The 13,738-nt window shown below is 38.9% G+C and overlaps 1 protein-coding gene across 1 annotated transcript in view; it reads right to left on the reverse strand.

Annotated features, from left to right (window-relative positions):
* Window positions 1–13,444, reverse strand: part of stk39 (serine threonine kinase 39) — a 32,622-nt gene extending 19,178 nt beyond the window's left edge. The window contains exons 1-10 of the mRNA XM_031743323.2: window positions 13,081–13,444; window positions 11,445–11,557; window positions 11,076–11,184; window positions 9,396–9,534; window positions 8,987–9,042; window positions 7,872–7,981; window positions 5,647–5,748; window positions 5,153–5,286; window positions 4,962–5,010; window positions 3,397–3,462 (exon numbers count right to left, since the gene is read on the reverse strand). Of these exons, the coding sequence (XP_031599183.1) occupies window positions 3,397–3,462; window positions 4,962–5,010; window positions 5,153–5,286; window positions 5,647–5,748; window positions 7,872–7,981; window positions 8,987–9,042; window positions 9,396–9,534; window positions 11,076–11,184; window positions 11,445–11,557; window positions 13,081–13,186 (984 nt within the window). The 5' untranslated portion in view covers window positions 13,187–13,444. The remainder of the gene's footprint in view (window positions 1–3,396; window positions 3,463–4,961; window positions 5,011–5,152; window positions 5,287–5,646; window positions 5,749–7,871; window positions 7,982–8,986; window positions 9,043–9,395; window positions 9,535–11,075; window positions 11,185–11,444; window positions 11,558–13,080) is intronic.
* Window positions 13,445–13,738: the final 294 nt, after the last annotated feature.

The raw sequence follows: 13,738 nt of genomic DNA on the forward strand, positions 1-13,738 counted from the left end.
TTCAGCAAGACAATGCCTACCCCCCACACTGCCAGAGTAGCGCAAGCTTTTCTGGATCAGGAGCACATCCAGCTACTTCCTTGGCCAGCATTTATTCCTGATATGTCTCCTACTAAAGATGCCTGGAACTTGCTGGGTGGACATGTTCATCAGAGGCAGCCACAATCAATGACCATTGCACAGCTGCAGTATGCACTCATCCAGGACTGGAGAGCAATTCTTCAACAACAGAGCCAGACACTTGTACAGACCATGTGCAGACGAGTGAATGCTTCCATCATGCCCAGAGAAGCCTAAACCTCATATTAAATGTCTTGTTTAGGCGTAAATATGTAGTTCAAACATAATCTTGCATTTCTTTTTTTGACTAGTATATAACATCTATAGTCACAAATAAGCTAATATGTTTCAAAATAGATGCAAAAAACATTTAGTTAACAGATATAAAAACTAAAAACAAACTGAAATTAAAATTAGAATGAACAGAAAATATCTTTATTTTTAGTCTTACATTTGTCAACACAAACACAAGGAAGCACTGTTGCATATGTTTTTGGAGACCGGCTTGTCATGACTGTGAGTCAGCAGCCTTCATACACGTGCTGTAATAAACTTATTACACCATCTGACAAATGTGACTAAAAACTAAAATGACTACTGAACTAAGAAGTAAATATATATATTGACTAAACCTACACTGAACTAGAAAGAAAGTTTTTTCTCAACCGATTAGCTGTTTTCACCAGTTGCTTATACCATTTCAATAGGTATAATTCGGGCATAGCACAATAAATACAAGAGAAAAAATAAATGACTTAACCATGGTAGTTATAGTAGTTATAGTTAAGTAGTTATATAACTGAAAATGTATCAAGTATAACAAGACAAAAACAGTAAGTATGGCAAATCAAAGCCTAAATACATAAAGCCTATAATTTGTTGCATTTCTACAGTTAAAGCATGTAAGAGAAGCAACATGCGAGATGAGACACAAGGGCACCACAGTGTTACAGAAGGGAGCACACAAAACTGTAAGCCACTGGCAGCAGGGTCATAAAAATTCCCCAGCTCTAGACGGGGTCAAAGTTAAAGAAGCACTACCCTTGCGGTGGTGTCAGGTTTATTTTCCAAACCTGACACAGAACCAAGACTCCCCCAGTTCTGCTCAGGGTCCTTGAGCAAAACAGACACAGATCAATGCACTGGGCAGCCATACATGAAACCCAGCTGACATTCACTCACAGAAAGAAGAGTACTGAGAAACGAACCAAAAATGTAGGCTAAAAATACGATTGAACAGAAACATTGTTGTTCGGAATCTAAAAATCCTGGCATTCACTCATAATGGCGTTTTCAGACACTGCGACACACTCTGGTACAAAGCTGTGTTTTGTTTCATTCTTTTAGAAATCAGGCTGCAGAAAGCATTCGAGCCGAAGTCAATCAGTACTGCATCATCATTTGTGCACCAGACCATACATTTGAACTTTATATCAATCCCAATCTTATCACATGTTACTTTTTGTTATGCATTAAATCAATGATTCAAGCACACATTAGTTTTATTTACTAATGTGTGACCTTTAAACTAATATAAAGCCCCTTAGTTCCTCTTTTAGACACTCAATACTGGGTGTAAGGGTGCCCTCTGCTGGTTTTTTGGACCCACAAACACCTTCATTTTAAATGGCTGGCTATGATCCTGTATAACATTTCTATTTAAAATAAAGCAAAATCCCTCGCAGATGCCTGTTTGTATGTTCTGTAAGAGTCCCCTTCTCCTATTTCTCATTTCCGCAAGTCATTTCTGAATCCTAGTTCCATTTGTTAGATAAAGGAGTAATGTTCTAGCTCCATTATCATCTTAAATTACTTTGCTGGTGACAGAATCTGCCATCTCCTTTTCATTCACTGGAGCAGGTTAATGGAGAAGCCAGGTTTCTTTTAAGGCTGAGTCAAAGAGTAGTTGTGTGGCTTTAGGTCTTGTCTCTTAAACCCAGGCAGTACTTGTTTCATCAGAGAAGAATCCCACATTTGCTGACAGTGAAATACCACATAGGAGAAAAACATTTGAAAAAGAGCAATTGGTAACTGAGGCGTGAAGAGAAGGGAAAAATACAGATCAAAGAGAGGTGCACTGAGAACACGATCTAGACGATTTGAGAGTCTTGAGATAAGATCTAACAAAACCAGGGCCACAAGGTCACAACATCCTGCAATGACAGTGTTTCTACAATACTGCTTGTCTCTGCAAGCTTTGGGTAATGTTGCTGAGTTTATAATGCAGACGACTCTGCAGGTCAAATCGGGACAAAGCAACAAGGACACTGGCTCTGCAGCCCACACATTTCCCAAAGCAAAGCTATCAAGTGTATCAGACACTACCTGGACTGCATAAACCCTGCATGCTGTCTGTTTTGTACTTTTAAGAGGAATACACGCGTAAAAAATGTATTCATTGCACTACATATTCAGTTGTTGTGCATCACCAGTTTGTGATAAAAAGGCTCCACAGAATCTATTTTATACTCTCTAAAAGTGATACCATTTATTTTATTCTCACTGGCACAAATATTGCTGTGCAAGTTCAAAGTAATGTGGCTCCAATTCCAAAGCTAGCATAATTTGTGTATCAGTGACCATAAATACAGTCTAAATTAGAAGGTGATGGCTGTAATAAACTTAACTGTCAAACTCTGATATACTGCAGTACTTGTTTATATCCATTTAGCATTCTTTGTTATGACTTCCACATACCACCCACCATAGTCATCTCCCTTTCTATTGACACCAAGCTATGTTTGTGCGTAAATACGACGTCATGCACAGAAATGACCATGTTATCTACGATGTCCTTCCTTTACCATGTCAGTGAATTTCCACCTCTACGCTCACTTGCACTCTGCCTTCTGGCAATGGCCCCGTGTTCCCACTTCTGTCCTGGCCATCCAGGCGTAATGTTATGTGAAGCCAATATCAGCTGTGTCCAAAAGCTGCACTTCCTCTCAGTAAACTGTGACCAGTGGGAAACAGAGCAAGTGAACTGAGCAATAATCTGCTCCTTTCTGTTACCTAACCACAACAATTAATTTAACCCTGTTTGTCTCCGGCGTGACACATGCAAAGAGCTTCACATGAAACCACTGACACACGCTTCGGTACAGCTGTACCGCCTGACTGTTACGTGGCAGTCGCCCATATTTTTACATAATCTACACAACAGGGCGTAAAGCGTTTGAGGTGCTGAAGAAAGTCACAGAGCATCGCATGTGTTGACTGTAAATGCAGCACTCTGCTGGAGACAGGCACTTCAGTCAGTTCCTCCTCACTGCCATAATTCGCTCACGTTGAGTGAATAGCTGAGTTATTTTACGGGGAATGTTTACGCAAACATACCTTCTTCGCTCTCTGAGAAATCTTTGGTGCATGACTCAAAAGCTTCTCCACCAGATATTCTTTGTTCTGTGAAAAAATGATCAAAATATAACTCAATAAATCGTTAGTCATGTAGGGCTTTTTAAATGTCCAGATGATATCAGTTAGTGGAATGGAGTCCAAAGGCTGCACGACATGTGAGAGGTACAGTACTGAGCAAAAGTCTTGGGACACCTTTTATTTCTTTATGTTTTGCAAGGAAAATGGGAAATAAGTGCAGCGATTTATTGAAACATTTGCAAACAAGAAAATACTGTATATAAGGCAAAAACAGAAGGACATTCCTGAAGGACATTTAAAGCTCTTCCTTGGATCCATGACTGATCATGTTTCATTGTGTGTTTTTCTATTCAGGTATGTTTTTACTGCTTTGGCAGTGTGTTTGGGACTATTGTCGTTCTGAAAAAAAAGCTTTTGTCAAACGGACGCTCACCAGATGGCAAGGCATGGTGGATGAAAATCTTACGATACTTTCCTACATATACAGTTCAACCAATTTTGATAAGATCCTCAACACCACTGGCTGAAAGCACGATAAGAGCCTCCACTGTGTTTAACAGATGGCTGTAGAGTGCAACCCCCCCCCCATATAATTTTTACTCACAGTTTTTCTGCTGTACATAGAAATAGCAGGTCTAAAAACTATTTTCTTCTTTTACTTGTGCAGTTTACCCAAATTTTTTAAGGACACACTAGACACCAGTAACATTTTATACCCGTCAAATTGCGTTATCTTTGGTATTTTTAGTAGATTCAGCTAGAGAATTGTCAAGTGTTAAGTGGCTTAGCAAAAGAAAATCATCTGAAAATCATCTGAAAATGGTCAGGTAAAAAACTGGACAAAAAATTAGTGAAAAAAGCCGCCATGTCTAAAGAAAGAAAGACCTTCAGAGAGCCTGGAGAACAATCGCTCAAGACCAGTTTAAAACTTATTCGAAGGTCTAACTCTGTGAAAGCAAAATATAAAAAATGGAGGGGTGGCTAGAGACTTTTGCACAGTACTATAAATGGATTTATTAAGTCACTGGTATTAATCGGTTACTGGCTATGCAGAAACAGCAAGATGAGGCTGGAGTACTCTTCACAAAATTAAAATGAATTAAAAAGACTGTTACTCTAACTGCTAATCTACTTGAAAAAAGGATTTTGTAATCTTATAACTCTGTTATAAAGATTTTGGCTATTCACCATTTAACTACTTAACTAATCACTATTATAGTAAAAATTTCAGGAAAACACAGTGCTTATTATAAGAGAGCAACATTTAAACTTTATGCCCCAAATGTACTCAATTCTGAATAATAATATTATTAATAATAATTCATATAATGGCAATAATACTACTATTTCTCATATATATTAAATAATAGTAGCTATGTTATGTTTTATGTCATTGCTGATTCATCCAAGTATAAACATCAAAAAACGCATAAAAAAGCATTCACAGCGTGTATATCTGACTCGTCCCTGGCATAAATCCAAACGGACAGCAATAATAACAAAAGATAGTGAGATGAGACAAATACCTTGGCCTTTTGGAAGAATTTGCACTTCAAAAGCTCTGCGGCTGTAGGCCTAGAGATAAAACACACAAAGAAAAAAGAAAGCATCATTACAGTTACTGAGTGTTACTCACGATCGGGTCATTTTACTGACCAACAATTGCATCAGCTCTCTCCATTGACATATTTGCCTGATACATAAACATGTTGCTAACCTTTTGACAGGATCCTTCTGAAGGCACATAGATATTAGCTTTCTAAATGATTTGCCATATTTTTTTAAAGTTTCCTTGTCCTCAACACCTGTCTCTAGAGTGGGTGGATCATTCTGAAGGGTAAGCATTAAAACCTGAAAAGACAACAAAAGTGGTCATAACTGCCAACACATTTCACCACCAGTACAAAATCTGTAGATGAGGAAAAGAAACTAAGAGCAGGAAACTGTGGGAAATGTTGTGGAACATAAAGATGAGTATCTTTTAGATGAAACGCTGCCTGTTTATTAGCTCTTAGGTTTCCCAATTACAGAAAGAGCAGCAAGCCAAACTGCTGTCTTTCCACATAAAATTCATCCTTACTAAGAAAACCTCAAAGAAGTTTATTTAGGAGAAGGTTTATCAAGGTTTATGGCCAGTTTCCTTTTCTTTTTTCTTTGCCAGCACCAGTGTATGTTACAAGACTGATTAAATAACACTGAATGAGCACATACTTTCATGGGAGGGTAGCGGTGATAGGGGGCAGAGCCTGTCGCCAGTTCAATAGCTGTAATTCCAAAACTCCATATATCTGCTTTAAAATCATAGCCCCGAACCTGCAGACACAGAATTACAGTACCTTGTAATACCAAAGTAATGCTTAAGGGCTTTATGTTAAGGCAATGCTGCTATTGGTTTTCATGTCAAAAATAATATTGGCAAATATATTTTAATAATAATAATAATAACTTTTTTTTTTATAGCAGGTTTTATGTGTTTTAACAGCAAGTGTAAATATCCCAACATACAGTACAAAAAACAACACATTCACACTAAGGTTCTTACATTTGTTCATCTACATAGCTAAAAATAATGGGAGGACGATTATGGAAAAGCTAACCTATTATAAAGAGTGTTTTTGTGTGCTTACACCTGTCCTTATAGCTTACTGGGTTAAGCAGGTGACCCATATGGCAATAGACTATTGCAGAAGCCCAGGTCTGAATCTGTCCCAGGCCCTTTACTGCTTGTCTTCCCTCAGCTTCCCTCTAATATCATAATCATAATAAAGGCTAAAAAAAGTTTTCAGTAGAATTTGAAAAAAAAAAAACACTCAATCAGCTGACCTGCAGGGCTGTTCAAAGTTTACGTGTTCCAACCTTAAAAGCTGGATTTAAAATAACAGTTAATAGGCCTTAATAAGAAACAAGGTCTCAGCAGGTCTGTGATATGTGCAGGACCCTGGCCATGTAGGGCCTTGTAAGTGATTAATAAACTGAATCTGAATTTCGCTGGAAGCCAGTGAAGAGCTAGCATGGTGGTACAGTGGTTAGTACTGTCACCTCACAGCAAGAAGCTCCTGGTTTCTGTGTTAACGTTGCACATTTTCCCTGTGTCTATGTGGGTTCTTTCTGGCTACACTGGCTTCCTCCCACAATCCAAAGACATGCTAATTGGTGATTCTAAATTGGCTGTAGGTGTGAGTGTGAGAGTGAACGGTTGTCTGCCTCTCTGTGTTGCCCCTACGACAGACTGGCGACCTGTCAAGAGTACACTCTGCCTCTCACCCTATGACAGCTGGAATAGGCTCCAGCCCCCCAGCAACCCTGAATTGGATAACCAGAAGAAGATGGATGAATGATCAGTGAAGGGAAGCAAGCACAGGGTTGATGTGCAAGTGCTTGTTAGCAGCCTAGCTGCTGCTTTTATGTTTGTGCAGTGTTGAAGGGAGGAAACAAAGGCAGACTGAATGAATCAAAAGTGAGCAGTCTGATGAAAAGATCTAATAAAAGAATCACATAAAAAGTCCAAAAAGCAATGCAACACAACCCAAAAGAGTACATGAAAATACTAGGGAGGACTTTCTCAGTGCCTTAATGGACTGACGTCTATACTAACTCTGAAGGAAATAACGTATGCATTAAGAAACAAACTGGACATGTTTGGGGCCATATGGTCAAAATTCTACAACTTTTTGGAGAACTGCAACGTATACACTGTGGATTTGACAGCTTGAAGTGCTAATTTGATATGTCTGTCTGCCCCGCCCCCCTCTGTTATGATTTGCTTTATTTTTGTTTCTATCATTATGTCTTTTGCTTTTATGTTCACGATGTATTATGTAAAACTTGTTATAACCAATAAATAAATGTGTAAAAAAAACCCAAAAAAAAAACACTGGGCTATTGATGCACATGGGGTGTTTAGGGAAGTGAACAACAACTGGAGCAAACTAGACACAGATGTAGACAATCAAGGCAATAAGACTGGGGAGGAAGTAAAACAAAACAAGACGTAAGAGACAACTAAAAAAGTAAAACAGGAACTGAAGCATAACACCAGCTAAAACAAGGAAATGCTGATACATGAAAGAACAAAGATGGGGCAACACAGATTTGAAGATATAAAGGAAGGCACAGAAAACAACAAAACTGAGGGAAGATAACAACCAACCCAAAATAACAGCTAAAGCTAAGTTTAAAAAAAATCCACTCTGGAACAAAGCATCAAGAGCTCAAAAATAACAGGAAATATTGCACAAGGTAAAGGGATGAAAATATGGAATCAAACCCTAAACCTATAATCAAAAACCAAGGATAGTGAAACCAAACAGAAAACAGTTAATAAAAGACTAGAATACAAAAACCCAAAACAGACCAGTTGCGTTTTTTTCCAGTACATAACATAAAAGTTTTCATCAGCTCTTGCCTCGATCTTGCCTCGACAGAAACAGACTCACCTGTTCCATCACCTCTGGTGCCATCCAGCATGGTGTGCCAACAAAGGTCTTTCGAACTTTGTTTCTAGTCATGTCACCCCCTGTAGCTAGAAATGCACTCACTCCAAAATCTGTAAAAACAAAAGAAAAGCATTAGAACAACAGCGAAGATTTTAGAACAACAACACGCAGTAATTTGCTCATTTAAAAATCCGTGTCACAACCCTGTGTGGCTGCTGCAGGGTAAAGAGTAAATATGGAACATCAAAGACATCAGAATTGTTCATTTTCATTTTAGCTTGTTTACTGCGTCACAGTCTGAAAAGCTGATCTCTTCTGGAATGAGTGCTGCATGCATGCTTATGTAATGAGCTGGTCAAAAGAGTAGATTCAAAATTTGTGTGCATACTGTGATTTCGGTCTTTGAGTGCCTTGAAAAGTGCCTACAAATAAAATGTTAGTAATATTATTATTATTATTATTGACAAATCTGCAGTGACTGTATGGTGATATTACGTCAGCATTATTGTTGAATCTATTCCAGAATTACAGCAGTACTGAGTGGAAAAGGACATCCAACCCAGTACTAGCAAGGTGAATCTAATTAAGTACCTAATAACATGGCTAGTGAGTGAGTGTAAGCTTTGTCTGTTTAGGAAAAAGAACAACAGGTAACATAGTGTGAATCCAGTATCAGCCAAAATAATGCATTCCCATCAGGACCCTGAAACTAATTAACTCAGCGGGTTACACTTGTGCTTTTCCTGCTGTGCTTATTTGTTAACCTGCAGATATTTTGTTGTTATTTTATTACAGAGTCAACTGCTTTTTCTAATTCCTGTAATTGTTTTTATTAAAGGCTGTAATCAGTCACTTCATTTAAATATAACAGGCAGCATTAAAAAGCTGACAGCTTCAATGGAGTAACTGATTAAGCTGACACACAATAATTAGGAAAGAATTATGATTCTCAAATAAAAAAAAGTCAAATGTAAACATACATTATTGCTCTCTGTTAATTATTACAACCTATGAAATCAATTCCACCACTTTACCACAAATACAGTGTATGCATTTAGTGTGAAACTAACCAAAAAAAAGAGGTTTAAGAGAGTGTTACACAGTATTCAACAAACCTGCAATCTGAACAGATCCGTCTTCCCCCAGTAGTATGTTTCCAGCTTTCACATCCCTGAGGTCAACAAAACAATAATGCAGTCAAACAACAAAGTCATGTGGAGCAGCATTGATTCTTCCACTCCTGTTAACGTGTCGCCCTGACCATCACCATATAGAACTATGCCCATGGGGGTCGTAGAGGGTTAAGTCTGAGTCACACTGACCTTGATAATCAGGAAGTGTACAGATCACGACTGAGCTACAATCCAATGAATGAACGTATTTGTGTTCATTTTCAACATTACCACTTGGTTTTAAGCGATCCACCCAAATTTTAACTTGTTTTCCCCAGGTTTTTTAGATAGCGGATCATATTTTTAATCAAACAATGTTGATTAAACAGAGGAAAAAGAGAAAAACAAATACCTGTGAATTTGTCCGTTTCTGTGTAGATAGTCCAGACCCTCCAGAACTTCTTTTAATATAGTGGCAATAATAGGCTCTTCTAAAGCTCGATTTTTATCATCTTCTTTGCTTATGTGCTTAATTATATCGAGCATAGATCCTAAAAAGATGCCAGAAAGAAAAAAAAAACATGGTTAATTTTTAGAAAATAATGGGAAACAAAAATCTTTTGAGTGATTAATTTATGTTACATTTCAGTGTTTGTGACCATTGGCACGACGCCTGTGGTCATTTGTATATTTTGGTATTTTTAGATTTGTTTTTATTGCAGGGAGCTGCTTCTAATTTCGTTGAACTTCTGATGTTTAACGACAATAAAAAGGATTCTGATTTTCCCTTTTAAGGCAAACATGTAAACCACTACAGTATGTAGTTACCTAAATTAATACAACAACAAATGAGCCAGAATGCCCGTATTGTCTTTACAGCTGAAATTACTTAATTCAGTGATTTAAACCTATGGTTTTCTAGTTCGTTACCACTGTTGGGTGTTACTGCAATCACATTACATTGATTTCAGTTCGTGTGCTGGAAAATGCCGGAGCGGTTTACTGCAAAGATATGGACATTACTTTTATTTTTATTGTACAAAAGAGCAAGAGTACAACGGTAAAGTGCAAGCTGTGTACAGAAAAGAAACAACCACATTGTACTGGTAACTTTGGCTCCTAATAGCACTGCACAGACAGTCTGCGAACACAAAACTAGCCAAGAACCCAGAGCGATGATAAACCTGAGTGTATGCAGAACCCAGCCCAGCAGCCAGAGCCTGATCTTCAACAGGTATTAAAGGTAGTGACGAGCAGTGAGGCTCACTTTCTACCTGTGCATATTTGTAAGGCAGAGTCACTGTTGCGTTTTCAGCTTTTCAGCTTTCCCTTGTGTTGTCAGCTTTGTGTTCATAATTAAACACTAAAAGAAAGCTGGGGATTTGTGTTGGTGTACAGGATTGGATCCTTAGGTTTATATTGTTAACTGGTAATTATATAACATTGTGTTTCAGGTAATTTTACAAAGTAATGAGAAAGTACAGTAACGAGTTATTACTTTCTGTGGAGAGTAATTAAGTTACGTGCTGCTTTATATTTTTGGGAGTAACAACCCCAACACTGGTCTTCAGTTGTTGTCCCAGAGATATAACGGTTACAAATTTAAATAAAATAAAAATGACGAGCAAATGTCCTTAATTTGAGTCTTCATGAGTGTGGTCAAATTTGTATTTTGAGGACAATATCTACAAGTGTTCCAACTATAAAGCAAAACTTAATTAAACCTTACCAATGACAAATGATGATAAAACTGAACTGAGCAAAGCCCACTGGAGTCTAAGCGAAACTAAACTGACCTGATAAAAAAAAAAAAAAATTAATTAATTATAATGAGTTATTATACTGAAACTGGCCTTATATTATGTGTTGCTGTTTTAGAGATTTTCTGACACATAAAGGTAACAGTTGTTGAAATAAGTTTTGAAATTTCTCAGATGTAACACTTTTTGTTAACTAGGCATTAACACAGGTTGATACACTGCTGTTCTTTAATCAGATTAAACACAGACCAGTGTAAGGGCATTTAAGACTTATGTTATCACATGAATGGCATGAATGCATCACTAAGCCACCCGTGTCAGGTGAAGCTTACCCCCACTCAGAAGCTTCATGACTAACCAGAGTTCATCCTTCACAACAAAGGAGGTGTAGTATGTGACAACATTGGGATGGTTGCACTGACTCATGGCTTGAATTTCTTTCTATTGGTAGAGGCAAATGACAGGATATTTCACATACAGGACATCTCATTTTTTCAGGGCACTTGCTTTGTCATAATAATCTGCAACAAGCTGCATAAACAACAGGAAAGTTAGAAGATTTCTATGCAAACTGCATTAATAGATAAAAGAGAACAATAACAATATGTAGCAGAAGTTAAGTAGTACTACAGGAATCAGGTGTGGTGTAAAAAAAACCAAAACACTGGGTTGAGAAAACAGCCCGTATTTATTGTACTCACCAATAGTTCATCCATGCTGGTCTGGCATTTTTCCAGGTTAATTCTCTTTATGGCTACGCGCTCCTGTCTGGGGGTACAGAGGGCTGCCTGCACAACAGCTGTGGCCCCGCTGCCTGAGAATTAGAGCCACAATGAAGCTATGACAAAGTAAACAGGAGCCAAGTGGGAATCGCATCACACACAGCTGGAAGACTAAATTCAGCATCAGTCTGTAGCTTTATGGATTTGTCTGGCTCACAGATTCCCAGCTTTTCTGTTTTAGTTACTAACAGAACTTCTGTTTTTTTCTTCTTTTTTTTTATCAATGTGATGAGTCGTTTACTCGACTCATTACAAATCAGGCCACGCTGTGGAGTAGCAGAGCTGTTCACACCAAGATGCTGTGACACATGACATATTGCTTGCAAACTGTTAGAAGCAGATACGCCAGAGAACACAGCACGAATTGTGACTGCCTACAAGTTGAGGTGTGTGTGTGTGTGTGTGTGTGTGTGTGTGTGTGTGTGGTGGGGGGGGGGGGGGGGGTCTCACTTACTCATCGCTGTCAGCTGCACATAGCGGAGGCCTACTTCTTATCACTCATGATTTGACTTGTCACCTCATGTGCACAGTGCATGCAGTTGCCAAAAATATGCATATGGCTTTCCTCTGCTTTTCTTCTATGCATTTAAGATTAGCAGTATTATGTCTCAGGTAATATAATTCAGCATTAGGTGATTCATGCAATAAAACAAGTTAAGTTTAAGTTTTAAATGTCTTTGTAAAATAAATACTAACTGATATATTAACAATAGGTTAATGCACATACCTGCTGGTTTTTCTGCAGGATAACAACAACATGGAATATTATTACAGCAGTGCTCCACACTGCAGCTACATATAAGCTATGCTTACAGACTGAGTCATGTGTCTCAATTAATCAATACTCCATTAGTCCACAACAGAAAAGTTGTGTTAATCATTTGAATTGATAAATGTGAAAATTGTTAAAGTTTTTTTTCTCTAATTAATATGAGTGTAAACTGGATTTCTTGAATTTTTGGACTTAAGCGACCACGTGTTAACTTTATTAAACAAAATAACAATTAGAAAACACAGCGGCGGAGTGACTTTTTAGGGCAAGCTTTATTGTTTTAAAAGTAACAATTCCGCTATTGCCATAGTTTTTAATGATCGCCATTACTGCTATTACTAGCTGTATGAATACTAAGTAGCTGTATATTTAGCTCGTCATGTGGACATAATAAGTTATTTGCCACCACAGACGGCACGACGTGGCCTTCACAGATCCGCAGCATCTGTGATTTAAGCAGCTGCTAATAAACTGGACACGTGCTATAAAATCAGCACAGCTGGAGTCAAGCTCGGTGATCGGAGCCCGCCTGAGAGCCACTTATTGAACGTGACAGTTTCACGCGCGTGCAGCGGCCCAGATTTTTTACCCGACTCCGCTTCGTGAGCTGTGAACCGGTAGTCCCTGACTGTGTCTGGTAACATCCGCATTGCAAAGCGTTGCGGGAGGCTGCTGCATATGAAAAAGCCGGTAGGCCCTCGTCGTCATTCACCTCCGATAACCCGCCGCGGGCTGGGTTTCCACGACAGTTACACGGCGTTCAGTACATCCCCGGACACTAACCTATGACTTCCTGCAGCTCGTAGGACTCCCGGGTAATTGGCCAGCTGGTTGTCAGCGGTGGTTGCGGGTGGTGGACAGGAGCTGTACAGTCGCCTTGATCCGCCATGATGAAGATGATGATGCTGCGCTAGTTAGCAGCCTCTCTCTCAGACTGACGGGCAGCGAGAGAGGAAGAGCGAGCGAGAGAGAGAGAGAGAGTCAAATTTGACCTCACCTCCTCAGTGTTAGTGTCAGCTGGCAGCTGCAGGAGAGGAAGAGCCGCCTCTACCGCTGAGCGAGCACAACCCGGAAAATAACGGATCGCGTGCGCGCGCGCTCGAGACAGTGACTCGATTAAGATGTTTTATTACACACCTAATTTAAAGCCTCTGTTAGAAGAATGGTTACATTACAGATATTAAGGAAATTGTGTTTTAGTTAAAATAGCAATGAATGTGTTAAAATACTGATGTGAGGATGACGTCGTGTGTGTGTGTGTGTGTGTGCGCGTGTGCGTGTAAATTCAGTAATATGTCCAGAATATGTCACATGCAGTCAGAGCTGCAGGTGACGATCATACTACTGGCCAGCAGATGACGCCATCAGACTGTTTATTGATCTGTGTGCGTCCACTACGAACATTTAATGCTCCTCTTACAAGTAATTGCAAGTTGTTTGA

The sequence above is a fragment of the Oreochromis aureus genome, linkage group 16 (assembly GCF_013358895.1).
Source record: "Oreochromis aureus strain Israel breed Guangdong linkage group 16, ZZ_aureus, whole genome shotgun sequence".
Lineage (NCBI taxonomy): Eukaryota > Metazoa > Chordata > Actinopteri > Cichliformes > Cichlidae > Oreochromis > Oreochromis aureus.